Source organism: Lissotriton helveticus, chromosome 2_1 (genome assembly GCF_964261635.1).
Source record: "Lissotriton helveticus chromosome 2_1, aLisHel1.1, whole genome shotgun sequence".
Lineage (NCBI taxonomy): Eukaryota > Metazoa > Chordata > Amphibia > Caudata > Salamandridae > Lissotriton > Lissotriton helveticus.
In genome coordinates, this window is record NC_136059.1 from 891,892,846 (window position 1) to 891,914,615 (window position 21,770).

Below are 21,770 nucleotides of genomic sequence, written 5' to 3' on the forward strand. Positions count from 1 at the left end.
TAAAGAGATCCCGCCCTTTCTGCCCAACGTAAAAAAAAACTATTCACAAGCCCTTTATACAAAACACCTTTATACACACAGCAATTCTCATTCATCCCAACACAATTAGCTCACTCATGAGCCAGAACACCATATGGGCTAACCCCATGCAAATAAATCAAATGATATCTGAGAGTCTGCTTTCAATTTCTAAAAAAACCCCAATATTTTCCCCTTTTAAATCAACGTTCATATCCTGCAACCGACTACGCCAAATTGTAATGACCTACTTCTCTGTATGTTTTGGTGCTTCTGTCAGTCACCAGGCCATTACTTACCACATCCTTTCTCAGGATCCAGAAAGACACCACATTTCACAATACTTACCCAAGAAAGGAATAAACACTGACAACATATAAGACCATTGCAGAGGAGCTCGCTAATAACAACAAGTCACAACACCTCCCCATCTGAGAGGGTACACAGCGCATGCTCCTCCTAGCAATGTAATTTAGACATCCCTGATGGGAGCCGATTTCCCTCCTGTATCAACAATTACCCATTAGAGGGGAATCGCCCATCCGTCTGTAAGTACTTGGTAAAAATGGGTTCCGACCTTCCCTCACAAGGAATACAAACAAATGATATGCTCTAGGGTTTCTTTATTACATGATAATAGGATGACAAAAGAAAGAAATACCTAAACATCACAGTAAACATTAGTAGCAATCATCAACACATACATATACATAGAACCTGAAAATAAAAGCATAGTTAGATACAATAAGTACACCTGGAACACCTCACCATAATCTCAGGCGTCTTGTCATCTGAAGAAGGGTCCGTCTCTCTTTCCCTCTATGGTTGGGTCCGGACTCTCTGTTGCAAAAACACGTCTGCATGTCTGCACCGTGATGTATCATCAGACCGCCAAAACACCAGACCAGCATCTCAGCATCTCACCCTCTCTCGGACCCCCTTTCTCTAATATAGAATGCAGCTCTCCATCGAAGTTTCTAGCTAACTCCGCCTACAGTTCTCATTGGATTCCTGTACCACCTCGTACCAAGATCACAACAAGCAGCTGGCCAAGCGTTTTGCTATGACTGTGGCATCGAGAGAGCACATTCCACCCGATAAGAACCGGTCCTGTCTGGTTCACTACTGGTGGACAACACATGTAATCTAAAATATAACCTCTCACCTACAGAGGCTCAGGAGATGGCTGCAGTTTAGAATATGGAGTTGCTCAAGCATAGGCCTCTACTACTTGGAAAGCAGAATGATATTAGACCACGTCAAAGCCAATAGGCTAAAGTCATAATTCACCTAACTCAAATAACACTATGCCCTTAATCCCTCAGTATCCACTATGGAGCACATGTGTGCACCATCACCAAAACCTCTGCACCTCGACATCCCATACCTTCTATTCTTTGGCAAGATTATTCTAATGCAAGACCATCCTACATTAAGGCTAAAGTAACATATCACACTAAAGTCAGTACACAATGGTGATGATCGAGGGTCATCACAGAGCATCAGACCACTAAAGTGGCTAAATCACTACAACTCTACACCAATCTAATCTAAACCACTCTACTCTATGCCACTCCACTGTATGCTTCTCCACTCTGCTCCACTCCACACAGTGCCACACCACAGAACTCAATGCCACTCTAATCTACATCACTGGTAGAATTAACACTTCTGAAAGTCCTACAGTCTAAGACAAACGTGTGTATTTTCATTGTACCGCATTCTTGTCATAAGTGGTTAGTCTAGTATGTGCAAGTAAATTATTTTCTTGATCATGTTATGTATGGCAGTACATGTTAAGAAAATATTAATCATGGTTGCTTTTTCTTCCAGCTGCAAGGCAAAAGATTAATGAAGAATTCAAGAAGAACAAGAATCTTTCATCCCCAGAGAAAGTTGCAGAGGTGCTTTTACGTCAAATTTCAATTATGTTTCTTTTTTTTGTGACACGTACCATGTGATCCCGTGCCAATTGGCCATGTCTACCACTTGGTACAGCGTAATGTCCAATATCTTCACAAAAGTACTGCTTTCTGTTAAGAAAGCCTTAGTAACACTGGAGTGGCTCCAAATATGAATCTTCAAATTTAACTATAGGGGAAAGAGGCAGCAGTCTTGATATGAATATTGGCTGAGCTTCCACACAGTCAAAGCAACCTAGTGCCTAAAGGTGAAGCCTTTTTTCCCCCCTTGAGCTTACTGTTGGTAGCGTGGCCCAAGAAAAGTCCTTTCTAAGAGTCTAGTCATCTGACTTCCATTTGGCCCATTTCTCTCAAAACAGAAGGGCAGATTAACATAATGACCTTGTTTGGATCTGTGCTTTCAAACTTTCTTTGAGAGGTGGATGCTAAGACAGATGGCAGTAACAGGCACCATACCTTTTTGTTCTAGAATGATATCACAAATGCCATGAATGACATGATTGGTCACCCTACATATTTAACCCCCCGTGACAGCATCAGTTAGATTGGTATAGCTACTATGATGGTTGGTGGTCAAAGCATGGACCGTGGCCAAAAACCTAGCTCTGATCCCCTAGGCTTCTAGGTAAAGCCTAAAGATAACCTCATTTGGATTCTGGTGGACGAGATGTGCTCTTTTTGTCCAGACCTTATAACGTCAGCACTCTGGCCACTGGCTTTTGCCGTACACAATTACTGGGGGTAGTTAAGTGTAAGCGCTTCATCACAATGTGCTTGGACTCCAGAATGACCCTCTACATAGCTTCTGTAATCGATGTGATGAGCACCAACCAATAGGATGAGAAGCACTCCATTGGGATTGCAAATTTTGCAGCGTGAAATTATTTCTGTTTCATCAGGAAAATAGCATCTGTTATTCAGTTATCTAATCCCACCATACATCCTTCCTCATGTAAGGGGTGCTCACCCTACCCTGTAGGCCTCCCCAATTTATTTTTCTGCAGATTGAAATCCAAAATCTCCAGTTCCATTCCCTTTTGTAATAGCAGCCACAACAACGTTTTCTTGGGGGGTTATTCGAATTGTTAAGATCCTCAGATTCTGATATAGAAATGACCTACAAGGGTAAAATTCACCCTTCAGCAGTCCAGCTTGTGTTGCTTTTGAATTTTCTGCTCTCTTAAACTTGCCACACAATACAACACAGAGAGAGCATTCTCCTGGTCTTCCTGCAAGATTTCATGCACTTACCTACACTTAACACTCACCACACCAACAACACCCAACTCTCGCACACAGTCCTGAAACCACCCACAGAACATTCTGCACTCAGATGCATGCTCCTCAACACCCACTCCATCACCAAACACATCACAGAGATCTTGGACTCAGTGCACAACAATACCTCAGACCTACTTTTCCTCACAGAAACCTGGCTGAACTCTGCACCGGTACCTGACATGGGCACAGCCATCCCCCTGGCTACAAGATCATCCTGTATGACAGACTTCACAAGCCCGGTGGTGAAATCACCATCATCCCCAAGAAAGCCATCAGCTGTACCACCTTCATGACATGTCATCCTCCAACTGGAATACTTGTTGTTCAAGCTCCCCATCACAGCAAATTTCACCCTCAAAATTAGCAATTACATACTACCCCCTGAACTTTCACCTGGAAAACCACACCGACCCCAACTGAAAAACACTCATCATAGACCTTGGAAACCTGGGCCTCCCTCAACGAGTAAAGGGACCTACCCACATTGCTGGACACACCCTTAATGTGCACATTGAAATCTGAATACACACTTTGCAAATATTTATATTTTGTTTACAGTAGGGTTATTAGATATTCTAAAGTTCATTAAAATGCAAAAACGATTTTAGTGCAATGACTTTAAATACTCTTTACATGTAGTAATTTTTTAATAATAATCACTAACCCTTTTGTTGTTTCTACATATGAAAAGCAAGCCTCATTCCTTTATTTTTGTCTTTAAATGCATTTATTTATAACACCAACAAAGCTTCTTTTGAAACTAAGCACAGAAGCTTTAATGAAACATAGAAAGTTATTTTACCCTTTTGGAAATAAGGCATTATTTACCATTAGAACTACAAATGTGCTTCTTAGGAAAGAAAGTCCTGACTTTCATCCTTTTTCTTTTATCCAAAATAATGAAGCTATATTTCTAACTTTCAAGACTAGTTGTCTATAATGTACGTGCTTTTATGTGCTATTTGATACTAATTTAAAACCTGGTTGCCACAGTCTTTACTTGTAGCTTGTGCCTTTAGCTGTGTTTTATGACCGGCAGGTGTCAGCTTCTACACTTCTCAGGAGAGAAGGCAGCAGCTGGTGCTGGGAGTTAGCTCAGTGCATTCTAGTAAAACCCAGGCATTCCATGCCAGTTAAAATATATCGCTTTTATTTTAGCATTTTACCCATACAGCAGCCACCAATTATTCACACAATGTGAATGCTTTTAATATTTAATATCATGTATGTAAGTAGCGTGATGTAACATTTTGCACAGGAGCCTTTTTGAAGCTCTAGGTCAGTGTGCACATTTTACTGCTACTTTGAACATTTGTCTTTTTGTTGTCTGTGAGGCCTACTCTTTTCCTATATAGTGCCCTTTCCTAGGAAAAGTTAGTTTTAACATTACCATGTTACAATTATTATTATTTTAAAATGTATATAGGTCTAACTATACTCAAAGGTTTCAGAGCGCTTTATTTGCTATGAGATAACATTTACAAGTGGTACATAAAACATGAGCAATCCTTAATACATCAATTATGTACAGAAACAAACACAAAATATCTTCTATGAAACACAGGACAATGTATGCAAAGTCCATTTTCTTTTTATATGGAATGCTAGGCAATTCTGCCTCGAGGTTTTATTCAAATTTTTACCATTGTGGAAATAAATTAATGGAATGTTCACACATCTATACTTTGTTACTGCTTCACTTTCCATAGTAGCGTGCAGCTACTTAACATATTTGATATAATTCATATTCTTACCTTTATCTGCAGGGCTATCTGGTGATGATTTGTTTTGAACCTTTTTTCCTCCTGCCAGTTTTTAAACAAACTTCCAGTGGGCTTACCATGATTTTCTTCTGAGATCCCCTCTCATGAAATGTGTTTTGTTTACTCATTATGTGCACTTACCCTGAAAGATAAATACACAAGGTCTCCTACAAAGGAAAAGTTGTTAGGTAGTGGATAGAATGTGCTAAAAAGAGGAACATCAACAGTTATGAACCAGCCAGAGACATCACATAAAACCCGTTTGCTTTTCAAATGCACTAATACGCCCCTTTTTTTGATATAAATTAAAGAAACATTTCAAGGAAACATAGAGGTCCAGTACTGAAGATCAATACCCTATTAAAATGCAGTCATTCATCCATGACATAACTACGCATATTTGAAAATCATTTCCCTGTGTTCCGGTGCAACCCGCAAATCAGAAGCTCCACTCACTATATTCTGGGAGTGTTTCTTTTTTTGTGGGTAAAATCAATACCCCATCCTAGCATAGGGTCTCCTGCAATGGATTACCAGTCACCTGTTTCACTACTTCTTATATGTGTAGGTATACATAAATTATTCTCTAACCCAGGCTCTCCTTCAGTGTATGCCACATATCAATTAGTGTATTGATACAGAGAATATTTTAATAACATTCTCTACAGTCCCCTGTCTATTTTAAATGCCAGTCAATGCCCCTTTTATTAATACTATATGTTAAATACGCATTTGAAAGGCTGAAAGGTCACTTGCAGTGAGGCAAGTCAGCATTTAATCTTACGGCTCACTTACCGACCGGTGACATCACAGTCCTCCAATATCCTACTTCTGACACTATTCTGATGGGGAAATACTGGCACCCTCCCATGAGCAAATGAATGAAACTCACCAGACATAGCAGGTTTGCTCAGAAACAGAGTGACATGTATTTAGTGGTACCAAAAGCATGCATCATTGCTAATTAGCAAGGAAAAAGTCAGGTCTCCTGCCTTAGGGGCTCTCAGACCGCTTCTTCCTAGAGTGACTGGTTTCTGGGTGCTATATGCATTTAAGAAATGCCATGTCCACAGAACTAGAATAAGGCATCAAGCCAACTATGGCTAACAGGGATGTGCAAGATCTGCACCATGCCAATTATAAACAGCTGGATAGAGGCAGACCAGAAAGGCTGGCTCGGCACTGTGTAAGCAACTTGCACAACCGGATAGGGAACTATCATGAAGTCAGGACAAGCAGAGTGACCTCTAAGGGGGTTCAGAATAGGTGTTGAAGCATGTCCAGTCAAGGTCAGATAGGAAGCCCTTGGGAGATCCAGGCCTCATGTTACTGTGATATATCTAAGCATGATATCTTTTGAAGTGCATACAGATGAATTTATATGGATATTTATATATATTTTGCAACACAGGACCCTATTTTTGTTACCTTAAACAACCTCCGAGTCGAAAAAACCACACTGGTGTCCTGGACAGACCACGCCTCATTAAGTTCAGCATCCCTGTCCTGGCCCAATGCACATGCACCACTGCCAGACCTGCCCCCCGAAACTGGAACATAATCACTGACCAGGACAGGAACTTAGATCTTAAAATGCACTAAACCAAACTCGGCAACAGTCTCCCCAAAGCCATCAAGAATTTCTACAGTTTGATCACCTCCTTCTCTGACTCTTGGCTCCCCTTAAGCACAATAAAACAAAATCTAGACCCCAGGCGAGTTGATACACAGAGGAACTTAGACTGATAAACATGACTGCAAACAATTAGAGCGCAAATGGAGAATGAGCCAGAAAAATAAAGACAGGAGCACGTTCAAATACTTCCTGGGCTGCTATCACCAAATGGTCTGAACCACCAAACATGCTACTCTGGCAGAGCACATCGATACCAGCACCACCAGAAGCAAAGAAATGTTCTCCATCGTGAGAGATTTCACTTCATGAGCGGCTGCCTCCAATTCGATCACCACCTCACAGGGCCTCAGCAACAATCTTAATCCTTCAGCAACAAAATCACAGCCATTTACAGTAACTTAAACCCACAATCGGACCCAGCAAACCTTACCAAACATCTCCCGATCTTATTTAAAGAACCAGTGCTAACCACATAGCCCGTCATCACCCTGGAAGAAACTGCTGCCACCATTAACTCCATCCATTCAGTGACCTCATCGAACCCCGATCACCACCATGTCTACTCCAGAGGACTGCAACCAATCAGTGTCATGCTCACATCCATCCTGAATACCTCCACCTCTTCCGCGACCTTTCCAGATACTTGGAAACACAAACTGCAACCCCATTGAAGATTAAACCCTCTGCGAATCCTCTAATACTCGCAAACTACAGACCGATCTCCCTCCTACCATTCTTGGGCACGGTCTTAGAGAAGATCATCAACAGGTGTCTCACCAAAAGCTTCAACAACCACCAACTCCTCAACACCATTCAGTCTGGTTTCAGACCCACCACGGATGACATCTGCATGACTTTGGACAGTGGAGACACAGCAGCTATCATTCTCTTGGAACTCTGAAGTGCTTGGCACCATCTACCATCCCATCCTCTTACACAGCTTAAAGACCATTGGAATCCAAGCCTGACATCTCAGACACTCGCAAATGAGCACAATTCAAACCTCCTCACCCACACTTGCAAGGCACTACATAACACAGGCCCAGCATACCTCAACAAGTGCATCTGCTTTTGTAAATCTTCCGGAGACCTCCACTCGTTTAGACTCCTACTTGTACACATTCCACACAACCCTAGGTTTGGGTAGGCTCCCACCTGCTCAGTGCCAGGGCACCAAGATACTCTCCCATGTGACAGTGCACTCTACAAATCTGCATAACACGGATGATGGATGAATTGTAAATATTTGGTCAAAATGCACAAAAGTTGAATTCTTCAAAGACCAAACTCCTTTTTGTGACGCAAATATCTCGGAGACAAAAACATCTACCATTGTCCAATTTGTTGCTCACTACTGTAGGAAATACTACAAAAATGTGCATTCTTATTTTTTCCCACTGTCTTTTCTTCAAGAATTTTTGGATCTCCTCGAGTTTTAGTTTCAAAATAGTTCGTTTTTGTGGTAGTTTTGTACAAAAGACAAGATATAATCAAAACAACAATAAATACTCAACTAAACCAGGCTGCTTTGAAGACCACAAATATTACTTAAAAATACATCTTCCATTTTTTATTGTAGCATGCAGCCTTCAGCCATTCATAGCGGAATCTGTGTACTCAGTGTGGGCTTCACTCACACCCTCCTCTCAGCATCTGTGTCTCAGGAACATGCTGCACAGGCGTTTTAGCATATGCAATGTTATCTGCGCACGGGGCTTCCTTCTCTCATTCTTTGGACCCTCCGAACCTACTGTGCATGGCCATAAGTCTTGCTAGTACAGCCTTCAGATATGCATGGAGAAGACTTCTTTGCCCTCATTACCCATTTAGACATTGAGTGTTTTCTATTCTGTTTTTGATGTTTGCTGATCTCAGGTAAGCTTCACAAACCCAAGATGGTCCTCTCCATAGCTTCTGGGATCTGTGGGCCAGCTCCAATCCCTGGTTTGTGCAGCTCACCATGTCTTTTGCAAATCACGCGGGCGTTCAGTTTTTTGTCTTTGTTGAGGGCATTATCCGCTCTGCTGTGATTACAACACTTCTCCAGCCCCTACCCACAGATCTCACCAAAAACCCATCAGACATTGGCCTTAGGAGCGGCCAATCAGTCTGATCTTTCAGACCTGCCAATCTTGATACTTGACTAGCCAGCAATAGAAAAATGCTCATTGGGCCTGTCCGACCTGGTTTTGTGGATAGTTCTAAAATTAAAAGTCAAAATACAGAAACCGTGAACCTTCTGCAGCCCACTTAACATGCTTTCGTAATATACGTCTCTGAAACTACTGAAAGTGTTTTCACGAAACCACAAAATTGATGTGTTTCAAGCAAAGTTCTTCTTACATGCCAACTTTGTTGTGAAAATAAAAAAATGCTTTTAGATTTCTCCATATTACTCTCTCAGGACTAATAAGCATGAGATCTGCACTGAAGAACCTGAGCTAAACAGCTCCAGTCTGTCGAATGTTGTCTTAAAGAGCACCAACATTTTTCACTAAAACAATATAGCTATTTTTGTCTCACTGAACCATAAGTACTGTCATTATTGTGAATTCCTTAACAAAATGTGTGTGCTTGTTTATGTGCGTGAACCAGTAGACTTTTGGTGCACCTGAAAAGTATTGTAGGGTGGCCCGTTGTTCACTTCTGGTACATGTCTTCATTATTTGACTGTCTCTACAATGACATGAGCTGCTTTTATGAAAAGCTTGGGGGTGGTTCCCCATCCCTCCTCTCTGTCCTCTGTTGGAGTTCCTCTCATTGTAGCTTTAAACGTAAACTTTTGGGGTGGGACCAGAGGTGAAATGGAATGGCCACGGACTTTTAATTTTCCCCCTGCACTGGATTGATGGAGAAATAACATGACATTTTTTTTATCTTTACCTGTGACTGGAGGGCCTGGATTGTAAATGCACCCCTCTGTGCCATGATAGTGCTAGCAAAATGTCCTTTGGAGTGCTGCAGTGGGTGAACCACATTAACCTTTCTTTTAAGAAATGAAGGGTGCTGCCTATTTTTGCACTAGCAGCTCACTGCTCTAAAACATAGCTCATTGTAATGTCCAATAGAACATTCGAATGTTGAGCGCTTCTTTGAAGACAATGGAGCAGCAGCAGCCTATATAAACTGGTATATGTCCACTGCTCTCAACATTTAAGTGCCTTATGCCTTTCTATTTACCCTGCCTCTTTAAAATGCGTTGGTTGGGCAGGGGTACAGAAGGTAGAGGCTGTGCATCAGGACGCATGCAGCCTTCACCATCTCAGCCTCCTGTAGCTCAGTGTCACATGGGCTTTGGAAGGGGGCATGTGTGACCACTGCTCAGCTCCTGGGTCTGCCTTGCTTGGTTGAACCACGAAAACACAGTTTAGCTGAGCCAGGGAGAACCAGGGATTAATTTCTGACACCCATTTTCACTTTCTGTGAATGATCAACAGTTATCAGTCATGGCAGTGCACGCAGCTGTTAACAGTTGAAGATTGAGATCAGGAGCTGTGAATTAAAGACTTTCGAGCTGCTGGGGATTTCAAACCCATAGGTTTCTGATGGCTTTGTTTTATCAATTAGGGTGTTCCGCCCTTAAGGGGCGAAATATTCTAATAACTTTATAGCCCACTGTAGCTGGGTTATACCGGCCAGTAAAGGCCTGCTCCCTTCAAAACTGGAGCTGGCCTTTAATGGCCAGAAGATCCTGCTATAGCAGGCAATAAGCTATTGTAATGGTAATTGCTATGCTTTGTCTGAGATCAGATTAGCGTACAGCTCTGTGAATTTGACCCCCGCACCTCTCTAAAACCTCAGTTGTAACCCTGATGGAGTTATTGATGATATTTTCTTGGAATATAAAATACATCCTTTTTACGGGCTCGGCGACGTCACCACTTCGTCAGAAGTGGGGAGGAGCTGCGAGCCGTATTGTAGCTGCTTTTTCGTTCATGCTGGATACATTTTTCTTTGCTCGTGCATTTTCAGTGCGCTATTTTATTATCTTAATAGTGATTGGTCGTCGCGGTGCTGTTTCTTTAGTAGTCTTGATGCCATAGGGTATATGTAATGGTCGGCGGCCATTTTTGGCATATTTTGTGCGGTTACGCGCACGGCAGACCATTAATTTTAATTAGGAGCTGTCAGAGTGCCCGTGTAATGCAATCCAGATGGTCTGAGCGGTGAGCGCGTTCAATGTAAAATGACGAGAGGCGAGGCAGCAGGCGAGGCTCACAGAAGATGACTCATACGTGCTCGTCCACACTGTAGTTCTTGTGTTTCCTGAATACTCTCATTTCCAAAGGCCGGCATTACCTTCCTTCCCTCGCACGCTGCGCTGCACTATTTTTGTCTGTAGTTTCTGGTTCTCTGTATAAACTTGGGTTTGTGCATCAATGCAGGATTTCCGGCGCAGCACACGAAAGGCCTTTCAAAAAGGGCAGCCTTTTTCGTCTACGGTTTCAAAGTCAAACCAGTCAGTGTGTGGATTTTCATGTCTCAGCCGCGTAATATGTTATTAATAAAAAGGAAATAAAGGAGAACGTATCTGGAATGATTCACTCATGCAACAACACGATACGAGGCCAGTCGTCTCCTCTTCTGAACCAGCTTGAAAGCCTTATAGTGTCTACACCACCAGTGCTACCACCACCAGTACTACCACCTCCAGTACTACCACTACTACCACTACCAGTACCACCACCACCAGTACTACCAGTACCACCATCACCAGTACTACCACTACCACCACCAGTACTACCACTACCAGTACCACTACCAGTACTACCACCATCAGTACTACCAGTACTACCACCACCAGTACTACCACTACTACAGCCACCAGTACTACCACTACCACCACCACCAGTACTACCAGTACCACCACCACCAGTACTACCACTACCAGTACTACCAGTACCACAACCACCACCACTACTACCAGTACTACCACCATCAGTACTACCAGTACTACCACCACCAGTACTACCACTACTACAGCCACCAGTACTACCACTACCAGTACCACCACCACCAGTACTACCATTACCAGTACCACCACCACCACTACTACCAGTACTACCACCATCAGTACTACCAGTACTACCACTACTACAGCCACCAGTACTACCACTACTACAGCCACCAGTACTACCACTACCACCACCACCAGTACTACCACTACCAGTACCACCACCACCACCAGTAATACCAGTACTACCACCATCAATACTACCAGTACTACCACCACCAGTACTACCACTACTACAGCCACCAGTACTACCACTACTACAGCCACCAGTACTACCACTACCACCACCACCAGTACTACCACCACCACCAGTACTACCAGTACCACCACCACCAGTACTACCACTACCAGTACTACCACTAGCAGTACCACAACCACCACCACTACTACCAGTACTAACACCATCAGTACTACCAGTACTACCACCACCAGTCCTACCACTACTACAGCCACCAGTACTACCACTACTACAGCCACCAGTACTACCACTACCACCACCACCACCACTACCACCACCACTAGTACTACCAGTACCACCACCACCAGTACTACCACTACCAGACTACCACTACCAGTACTACCAGTACCACTACCACCACCACCAGTACCACCACCACCAGTACTACCAACACCAGTACTACCAGTACCACAACCACCAGTACCACAACCACCACCAGTACTACCACTACCAGTACCACCACCACCAGTACTACCAGTAATGTGAGTAGAGTAGTGAGTAGAGTAGTGAGTGCAGAGTAGTGAGTGCAGAGTAGTGAGTAGAGTAGTGAGTAGAGTAGTGAGTAGAGTAGTGCAGAGTAGTGAGTGCAGAGTAGTGAGTGCAGAGTAGTGAGTAGTGAGTGTAGAGTAGTGAGTAGTGAGTAGAGTAGTGAGTGCAGAGTAGTGAGTAGAGTAGTGAGTAGAGTAGTGAGTAGTGAGTGCAGAGTAGTGAGTAGTGAGTAGAGTAGTGAGTAGAGTAGTAAGTAGTGAGTGCAGAGTAGTGAGTAGTGAGTAGAGTAGTGAGTAGGAAGTGCAGACTAGTGAGTAGTGAGTAGAGTAGTGAGTAGAGTAGTGAGTAGTGAGTAGAGTAGTGAGTGCAGAGTAGTGAGTAGTGAGTGCAGAGTAGTGAGTAGAGTAGTGAGTAGAGTAGTGAGTAGAGTAGTGAGTAGAGTAGTGAGTAGAGTGTGAGTAGTGAGTAGAGTAGTGAGTAGAGTAGTGAGTAGAGTAGTAAGTGCAGAGTAGTGAGTAGTGAGTAGAGTAGTTAGTAGTGAGTAGAGTAGTGAGTAGAGTAGTGAGTAGTGAGTGCAGAGTAGTGAGTAGAGTAGTGAGTAGAGTAGTGAGTAGTGAGTGCAGAGTAGTGAGTGCAGAGTAGTGAGTAGTGAGTGGAGTAGTGAGTAGAGTAGTGAGTAGTGAGTGCAGAGTAGTGAGTAGTGAGTAGAGTAGTTAGTAGTGAGTAGAGTAGTGAGTAGTTAGTAGAGTAGTGAGTAGAGTAGTGAGTAGAGTAGTGAGTGCAGAGTAGTGAGTAGAGTAGTGAGTAGAGTAGTGATTAGTGAGTAGGAGTGAGTAGTAGTGAGTAGTGAATGCAGAGTAGTGAGTAGTGAGTGCAGAGTAGTGAGTAGAGTAGTGAGTAGTGAGTAGAGTAGTGAGTTGAGTAGTGAGTAGAGTGAGTAGTGAGTAGAGTGAGTAGAGTAGTGAGTAGTGAGTTGAGTAGTGAGTAGTGAGTAGAGTAGTTAGTAGTGAGTAGAGTAGTGAGTAGAGTAGTGAGTAGAGTAGTGAGTAGTGAGTAGAGTAGTGAGTGCAGAGTAGTGAGTAGTGAGTAGAGTAGTGAGTAGAGTAGTGAGTAGTGAGTGCAGAGTAGTGAGTAAAGTAGTGAGTAGTGAGTGGAGTAGTGAGTAGAGTAGTGAGTAGAGTAGTGAGTAGAGTAGTGAGTGCAGAGTAGTGAGTAGTGAGCAGAGTAGTGAGTGCAGAGTAGTGAGTAGTGAGTAGAGTAGTGAGTAGAGTAGGGAGTAGAGTAGGGAGTAGAGTAGTGAGTAGTGAGTAGAGTAGTGAGTAGAGTAGTGAGTAGAGTAGTGAGTAGTGAGTGCAGAGTAGTGAGTAGAGTAGTTAGTAGTGAGTAGAGTAGTTAGTAGTGGGTAGAGTAGTGAGTAGAGTAGTGAGTAGTGAGTAGAGTAGTGAGTAGAGTAGTGAGTAGAGTGAGTAGTGAGTAGAGTAGTGAGTAGAGTAGTGAGTAGTGAGTAGAGAGTAGTGAGTAGAGTAGTTAGTAGTGGGTAGAGTAGTGAGTAGTGAGCAGAGTAGTGAGTAGTGAGTAGAGTAGTGAGTAGTGAGTAGAGTAGTGAGTAGAGTAGTGAGTGCTGAGTAGTGAGCAGTGAGTAGAGTAGTGAGTAGTGAGTGCAAAGTAGTGAGTAGTAAGTGCAGAGTAGTGAGTAGAGTAGTGAGTAGAGTAGTGAGTAGAGTACTGAGTAGTGAGTAGAGTAGTGAGTAGAGAGTGCAGAGTAGTGAGTAGTGAGTAGAGTAGTGAGTAGTGAGTAGAGTACTGAGTAGTGAGTAGAGTAGTGAGTAGAGTAGTGAGTAGAGTGTGAGTAGTGAGTAGAGTAGTGAGTAGAGTAGTGAGTAGTGAGTGCAGAGTAGTGAGTAGAGTAGTGAGTAGAGTAGTGAGTAGTGAGTAGAGTGTGAGTAGTGAGTAGAGAAGTGAGTAGAGTAGTGAGTAGAGTAGTGAGTAGTGAATAGAGTAGTGAATAGTGAGTAGAGTAGAGAGTAGAGTAGTGAGTGCAGAGTAGTGAGTAGAGTAGTGAGTAGAGTAGTGAGTAGTGAGTAGAGTAGTGAGTAGTGAGTAGAGTACTGAGTAGTGAGTAGAGTGTGAGTAGTGAGTAGTGAGTGCAGAGTAGTGAGTAGTGAGTAGAGTAGTTAGTAGTGAGCAGAGTAGTGAGTAGAGTAGTGAGTGCAGAGTAGTGAGTAGAGTGGTGAGTAGTGAGTAGAGTGTGAGTAGTGAGTAGAGAAGTGAGTAGAGTAGTGAGTAGAGTAGTGAGTAGTGAGTGCAGAGTAGTGAGTAGAGTAGTGAGTAGAGTTGTGAGTAGAGTACTGAGTAGTGAGTAGAGTAGTGAGTAGAGTTGTGAGTAGTGAGTAGAGTACTGAGTAGTGAGTAGAGTAGTGAGTAGTGAGTGCAGAGTAGTGAGTAGTGAGTAGAGTAGTTAGTAGTGAGCAGAGTAGTGAGTGCAGAGTAGTGAGTAGTGAGTAGAGTAGTGAGTAGTGAGTAGAGTAGTGAGTAGAGTAGTGAGTAGAGTAGTGAGTAGTGAGTGCAGAATAGTGAGTAGTGAGTAGAGTGTGAGTAGTGAGTAGAGTAGTGAGTAGTGAGTAGAGTAGTGAGTAGTGAGTAGTGAGTGCAGAGTAGTGAGTAGTGAGTGCAGAGTAGTGAGTAGAGTAGTGAGTAGTGAGTAGAGTACTGAGTAGAGTAGTGAGTAGAGTAGTGAGTAGTGAGTGCAGAGTAGTGTAGTGAGTAGTGAGTAGAGTACTGAGTAGAGTACTGAGTAGTGAGTAGAGTAGTGAGTAGTGAGTAGAGTGTGAGTAGTAAGTAGAGTAGTGAGTAGAGTGTGAGTAGTAAGTAGAGTAGTGAGTAGAGTAGTGAGTAGAGTAGTGAGTAGAGTAGTGAGTGCAGAGTAGTGAGTAGAGTAGTGAGTAGAGTAGTGAGTAGAGTAGTGAGAGTAGTGAGTAGAGTAGTGAGTGCAGAGTAGTGAGTAGTGAGTGCAGAGTAGTGAGTAGTGAGTAGAGTAGTTAGTAGTGAGCAGAGTAGTGAGTAGAGTAGTGAGTAGTGAGTGCAGAGTAGTGAGTAGAGTAGTGAGTAGAGTAGTGAGTAGAGTAGTGAGTAGTGAGTGCAGAATAGTGAGTAGTGAGTAGAGTAGTGAGTGCTGAGTAGTGAGAGTAGAGTAGTGAGTAGTGAGTAGAGTAGTGAGTAGAGTAGTGAGTAGAGTAGTGAGTAGTGAGTGCATAGTAGTGAGTAGAGTAGTGAGTAGTGAGTGCAGAGTAGTGAGTAGTGAGTGCAGAGTGAGTGTGCAGAGTAGTGAGTGCAGAGTGAGTGTGCAGAGTAGTGAGTAGTGAGTGCAGAGTAGTGAGTGCAGAGTAGTGAGTGCAGAGTAGTGAGTAGTGAGTGCAGAGTAGTGAGTGCAAAGTAGTGCGTGCAGAGATGTGAGTGCAGAGTAGTGAGTAGAGTAGTGAGTGCAGAGTAGTGAGTAGTGAGTATAGTAGTGAGTAGAGTAGTGAGTAGTGAGTAGTGAGTAGTGAGTGCAGAGTAGTGAGTAGAGTAGTGAGTAGAGTAGTTAGTAGTGAGTGTAGAGTAGTGAGTAGAGTAGTGAGTAGAGTAGTGAGTGCAGAGTAGTGAGTAGAGTAGTGAGTAGAGTAGTGAGTAGAGTAGTGAGTTGAGTAGTGAGTGCAGAGTAGTGAGTAGTGAGTAGAGTAGTGAGTAGTGAGTGCAGAGTTGAGTAGTGAGTAGAGTAGTGAGTAGTGAGTAGAGTAGTGAGTGCAGAGTAGTGAGTAGAGTAGAGTAGTGAGGTGAGTAGTGAGGTGAGTAGTGAGGTGAGTGCAGAGTAGTGAGTAGAGTAGTGAGTAGAGTAGTGAGGTGAGTAGAGTAGTGAGTAAAGTAGTGAGTGCTGAGTAGTGAGTAGTGAGTAGAGTAGTGAGTAGAGTAGTGAGTAGAAAGTAGTGAGTAGAGTAGTGAGTAGTGAGTGGAGAGTAGTGAGTAGTGAATAGAGTAGTGAGCAGAGTAGTGAGTAGTGAGTAGTGAGTAGTGAGTAGTAAGTAGAGTAGTGAGTAGAGTAGTGAGTAGAGTAGTGAGCAGAGTAGTGAGTAGAGTAGTGAGTAGTGAGTGCAGAGTAGTGAGTAGTGAGTAGAGTAGTGAGTAGAGAGTGCAGAGTGCAGAGTAGTGAGTAGAGTAGTGAGTAGAGTAGTGAGTAGTGAGTGCAGAGTAGTGAGTAGAGTAGAGTAGTGAGTAGGACATCACAGGCAGCAGCTGTGCAAGCTTCTTACACTCACAAGGAGACCACAGGCAGCTGAGGTGCAAGCTTCTCCCACTCACAAGAACGACATCACAGGCAGCAGCAGTGCAAGCTTCTTACACTCACAAGGAGACCACAGGCAGCAGAGGTGCAAGCTTCTCACACTCACAAGAAGGACATCACAGGCAGTAACGGTGCAATATTCTCACACTCACAAGGAGATCACTGGCAGTACACACCACATGAACACACTCCATAACACATAGCAACAATACATTGGCATTTACAATGCCATTAGCTCAAACTCAAATAAATCCGAGCCCGATTGCATTTCTAATGCTTGTTTACTTTAGTGAAGAAGGGCATGCTGTAAGGAATTTCCACCATACATGAATAGTATGCATGAGAAACACCAATAAAGGTTGTTTTGGAACTGTTTTAATAGTCAGAAAGCGGTAGAAATTCTTATAAAACACTGAAAGCATAGGAAGCTCCCAGGCTGCATTGCAAACACGCAGTCTAAAAAGACTGAAAAGCTAACCTGTAGCTGCATGCAATAAACTGACACCGTGCCTTTAAGGCACTCCTGACCGCCAGCTTCCCATCATGCCTCAGGGGTGGCAGTTAGGTCAGTTGTTCTTTCCGGCTCCTTCAGGAAGGATCCTGGTGACACAGCTCCACTCATTTCTGATTTCTGTCAGAAATTCACTTCATTTTCACAACTTTGTTGGCTTACTTCGACATTTTACATCTTGTCAAATAAGAATCTGTCTTTTATTGACAGTTTTTTTGACATTTTCTCCTTAAAATGCCTTCTCTTTTTGATACCTGCCCTTCTTGTAGTAAAAAGAAGGCCAAGACAGACATCCATGAAGTCTGTATACTTTGTCTGCCTGAAAAACATAATCCAAGGACCTGTCCTCACTGCAAAACCTTGTCAGGAAGAACTCTGAAGGACAGGGAGAGGATTCGCATATATGGCCTGGCTCATAGGTCATCCAGAGGAAGGTCTCCGGTGATGAAGGGCTACAGGAGGTCTAGAACACCTTCTAAGGACAAGACTTCATGCCCTTCAGCTTCAGCGTCGGGCTCGGCGCTGAGAAAAGATCTACCGGTGGGTCATTTATCTAAAAAACGACCTTCGACCGAGGGCTCGCCGTCGAGAAGGGATTCAGGTACGTCATCGACGTCGAGAATTCAAGACCCTCCGCCGTCGGCGACGATCGGCGTCAAGGACTACGACCCCTCCGCCGACGTCATCCTGCCGACGTTCGGCGTCGAGGAACAAGAGCCCTCCGCCGACGTCAACCCGGCGACGATCGACGTCGAGAAGTGTGTCACCTCCGCCGTCGTCAACCCGGCGACGATCGGCGTCGAGGAGCAGACCTCCGCTGTCGTTGACGCGACGTTCGGCGTCGAGAACGGGCTCACCTCCGTCGTCGCAGGTACAGCGATCGACGCCGAGAGCCCAGAGTTCTCCGCCGTCGACAACCAGGCATCGATCGGCGTCGAGGATGAGATCTCCGTCGTCGTTTTGTCGGCGTTCAGCGTCGAGGGTGCCAAATACCCCTCCGCCGTCGTCGCGTAGACCCTTGACGTCGAGATTGGCTGCTCCGCCGTCGTCCCAGAGACGTTCGGCGTCGAGAGAGAGACATGTTTCGTCGTCGGCTGCACATCGCCGTTATACGTCGAGACATTCCCGATCTTCACCAGCCTCTCGCCGGCATCGCTCGCTGTCGAGGCATTCGACTTCGAGGCGACAAGAATCACGGAAGCATGCAGGATCGGCATCGAGAGACTCCCGACCGACGTCGAGACCTGCTTCAGAGAGATCCAGAGAAGGATCGGTGATTATGGTGACGGAGTCAGCGTCCCGCAACTCCTCCTCGCATTCGTCCAGGCGAGCTTCCTCAAGGTTAGCCTCTCCAGAGGCCTGAAACCCTGCACGCAAGTCGCCTTTGCGGCGGACGGAGCCTTCTCCTACTGAGGTGCGGTTGTCCCCGAGCTGGAATCTGCCATTACATCACTGGCGAGATTCAGGGGCTACGAGGCGGATAAAGGAGTACGCCAGTCCTATGCACAGGTCTCTTCTTCAAAGACTGGTTGAAGAAGCGGACAGACGCAGCCCTCCCAGGCACAGGGTCCAAACTGAGAGATCACCTGTGAGGCGGCCTACTAGATCTCGTTCCCCCAGTAGGGAGCATCGCTCAAGAAGATCAAGGGATAGGAGACGCAGTGCTCATCGCAGGAGTAGAAGAACACCGTCTACTTTTTCTTCCTCCTCTACCCACTCTTCAAAGAGGGATTACTCTCCCACGCTTTCGGATAGCTCTATCTCTAGGGTCTCACCGATTGATGACATTAACACGTACCACGATGTCCTGCAGAGGGGAGCTCAGAAGCTCAACATTGCAATGTCTGTTCCCCAGGTCACCACGACGGTGATTTTTGAGATGCTTCACCAGAAGTCTGGGTCTCGCCCCTTACTTCCATTGGTTCCAGGGATTGTGGAACCTGTCATGGACATATTCTTGTCTCCAGCGACCATTAAGGCGGTGCCGACTCACATCCAAAAGAAATACAAACCAGCTACCTCTGACCCGGTCTTCGTTAAGACTGATCCTCCTGCAGACTCGGTGATCGTAGCAGCAGCACGTAAGACACATGCAGTCACTGCTACCTCTTCAGTTCCTCCAGATAAGGACAGCAGATCCCAGGACTCGTGGGGTCGCAAGGTCTGCAACTCTGCCGCTTCTACTCTGAAGGTCTCCAGTGCGGCTGCGATTTTAGGTAGATATGATAGAGCCTTATGGGATTCCATGGAGCGCTTCAAGTCCAAACTGCCAAAAGAAGATCAGAAAGACTTTGAGAGACTCTGACAGAAGGCTGTCTGGTGGCTAACCAGATGATTAGCACGACGGCGGACGGCGCAGTGCTTTCGGCGCATTCGTATGCGCATGGAATATGTGCCAGAAGGTCGTATTGGTTGCGCTTGACCGGCCTCAAACCTGATGCACAACAACGCATCTTGAACCTTCCATTCTCCGGTTCCTCTCTCTTCGGCTCCCACACTGATGATGAGATAAGTAGAATGAAAATCGAGCTGGACACTCTCAAAGCGGTCGGGTTGGAGAAGAAAAAGGAGTTCAAGCGCACATACAAGACCAACCAGCGCAAGGGGGCTCAACAGAGGGTTCAACCCCCTCAGTGGTCCCAAAACAAGAATCGGGGCAAGTCCCAGTTTCGAGGAGGAAAATCTAACAGAGGTAGAGGTGGTCACCAGCAGCAGTCCTCTACCACGACGAGAGGAGGAAAGTCATGAACAGTGGCTTCCTCCGCCTCCGTTGCCCACTCCAGTGGGAGGAAGTGCTTCTCAACATCTAGCAGAGTGGGCCAGCATCACAGAAGATCGCTGGGTGCTGAATATACACCGCAATGGATATGCACTACGTTTCTGTGCGCTTCCAAAGGACATTCCACCAAAGAATTCTTGTCCTCATCAGTTAAAGCTGCTTCGAAAAGAGGTGAGAGCTCTTCTCCAAAAGCAGGCTATAGAAGAGGTTCCGCCCTCTCAAAGAGGAAGAGGAGTTTACTCCAGATATTTTCTTGTCCCCAAAAAAGATCAGGAGGGCAAGTTTCGACCAATCCTCGACCTTCGACTTCTGAACAAAGTCATAATCAAGGAGAAGTTTTGCATGTTGGCCCTTCACCAAATATGTCCACATCTGCAAGTAGGGGATTGGATGTGTTCGGTGGACCTCCAAGATGCATACTTCCACATTTCCATCGCAAAACGTCATCGGAAGTACCTGCGGTTTGTGGTCGGCCACAAGCATTATCAGTACAAGGTCCTGCCCTTTGGACTGAAGTCCGCTCCAGGAGTCTTCACCAAATGCATGGCAGTGGTGGCAGCTTTTCTTCACAGAAAAGGTCTCTTCGTCTATCCATACTTGGACGACTGGCTGCTGAAAGGTCCATCCCCACTGCAAGTGAGGCAAGACTTCCAGTTTTGTCTGCAACAGCTGCACGACCTCGGGCTGCATGTCAACATGGAAAAGTCAGTGCAACAACCCACCCAATCCATCTACTACCTCGGCTCCGTTCTGGACACAAGCGTGGGAAGAGTGTATCCTTCGGAGGAGAAACTGTCTTCAATGAGACAGAGGTGCAGGCTTCTGCTCCAGGTGCAGAATCCGACAGTCCGGCAGGTGGCACCCCTGCTAGGATCGATGGCATCCTGCATCTTTCTTATTCCCAACGCCAGTCTGAGGATGCGTCCTTTGCAGCAGACTCTGGAGGACCAGTGGGATCAGTCGACAGGTCGCTGGGAGGATCAGATCTCTCTCTCCCAGGCGGCGAGATCCTCCCTCTCATGGTAGACACAGCAGCGTAATCTGATGTGGGAGTCCCTTTTCACCAGCCATTACCAGTGCAATCGGTGGTGACAGACACGTCTCTGCAAGGCTGGTGGGCAACATAGGGTGCCTTCAGATTCAGGGACGGTGGTCGGCAAAAGAACAGACCTACACCATCAACATGCTGGAGCTACGAGCAGTCCATCTGGCTCTGAAAGCTTTCCTGCCTGCAATCGAGTCCGATTCAGTCCTGGTCCAGATCGACAACGCGACGACCATGTTCTACCTGAATAATGTAAATGTACAGGAATTTATATAGCGCAAATCACCGAGCGGTTTCTAAGCGCTTGCTTAGGGAACCCGTCCTGGTATTCCCCTGTGAGATAACCCCGGCAGGGTATCCGCAAGGTGAAAGCCAGGCATCCCACCGCGAGGGGCCGTTGTGGAGATTAAGCAAGCTATTGCCCAGAGTCGCAGAGTGTGAACCCGTGAATCGAGTAGGCAACGGAGCGAGAATTGTCGAGTCCATGGACATTTTAGGACTCAAGACCCCGCCCAGCCGGGAATTGAACCCTGGTCCCGGGCTGACCTCTGCTTCCAGGTCTGCCTCCTCTAACCAGTGAGCCACACTTCTCCAATAAGCAGGGTGGAACTCGGTCGCGTCCTCTCTCCCTGGAGTCAGAAGCGATCTGGCACTGGCTGCTCGCCCGGAACTTCTCGGTGGTGGCGGTGCATCTTCCAGGAGAGCTAAATGTCAAGGCAGACACAATCAGCAGGCACTTCGAAGATCAGCCAGACT

General features: G+C 45.3%; 1 protein-coding gene across 1 annotated transcript in view; it reads left to right on the plus strand.

Moving 5' to 3' along the window:
• The window catches only part of LYRM7 (LYR motif containing 7), a 110,979-nt gene that overhangs the window by 56,529 nt on the left and 32,680 nt on the right, over nt 1-21,770 (plus strand). Inside the window, exon 3 of the mRNA XM_078675616.1 lies at nt 1,852-1,922. Coding sequence (XP_078531742.1) covers nt 1,852-1,922 — 71 coding nt within the window. The remainder of the gene's footprint in view (nt 1-1,851; nt 1,923-21,770) is intronic.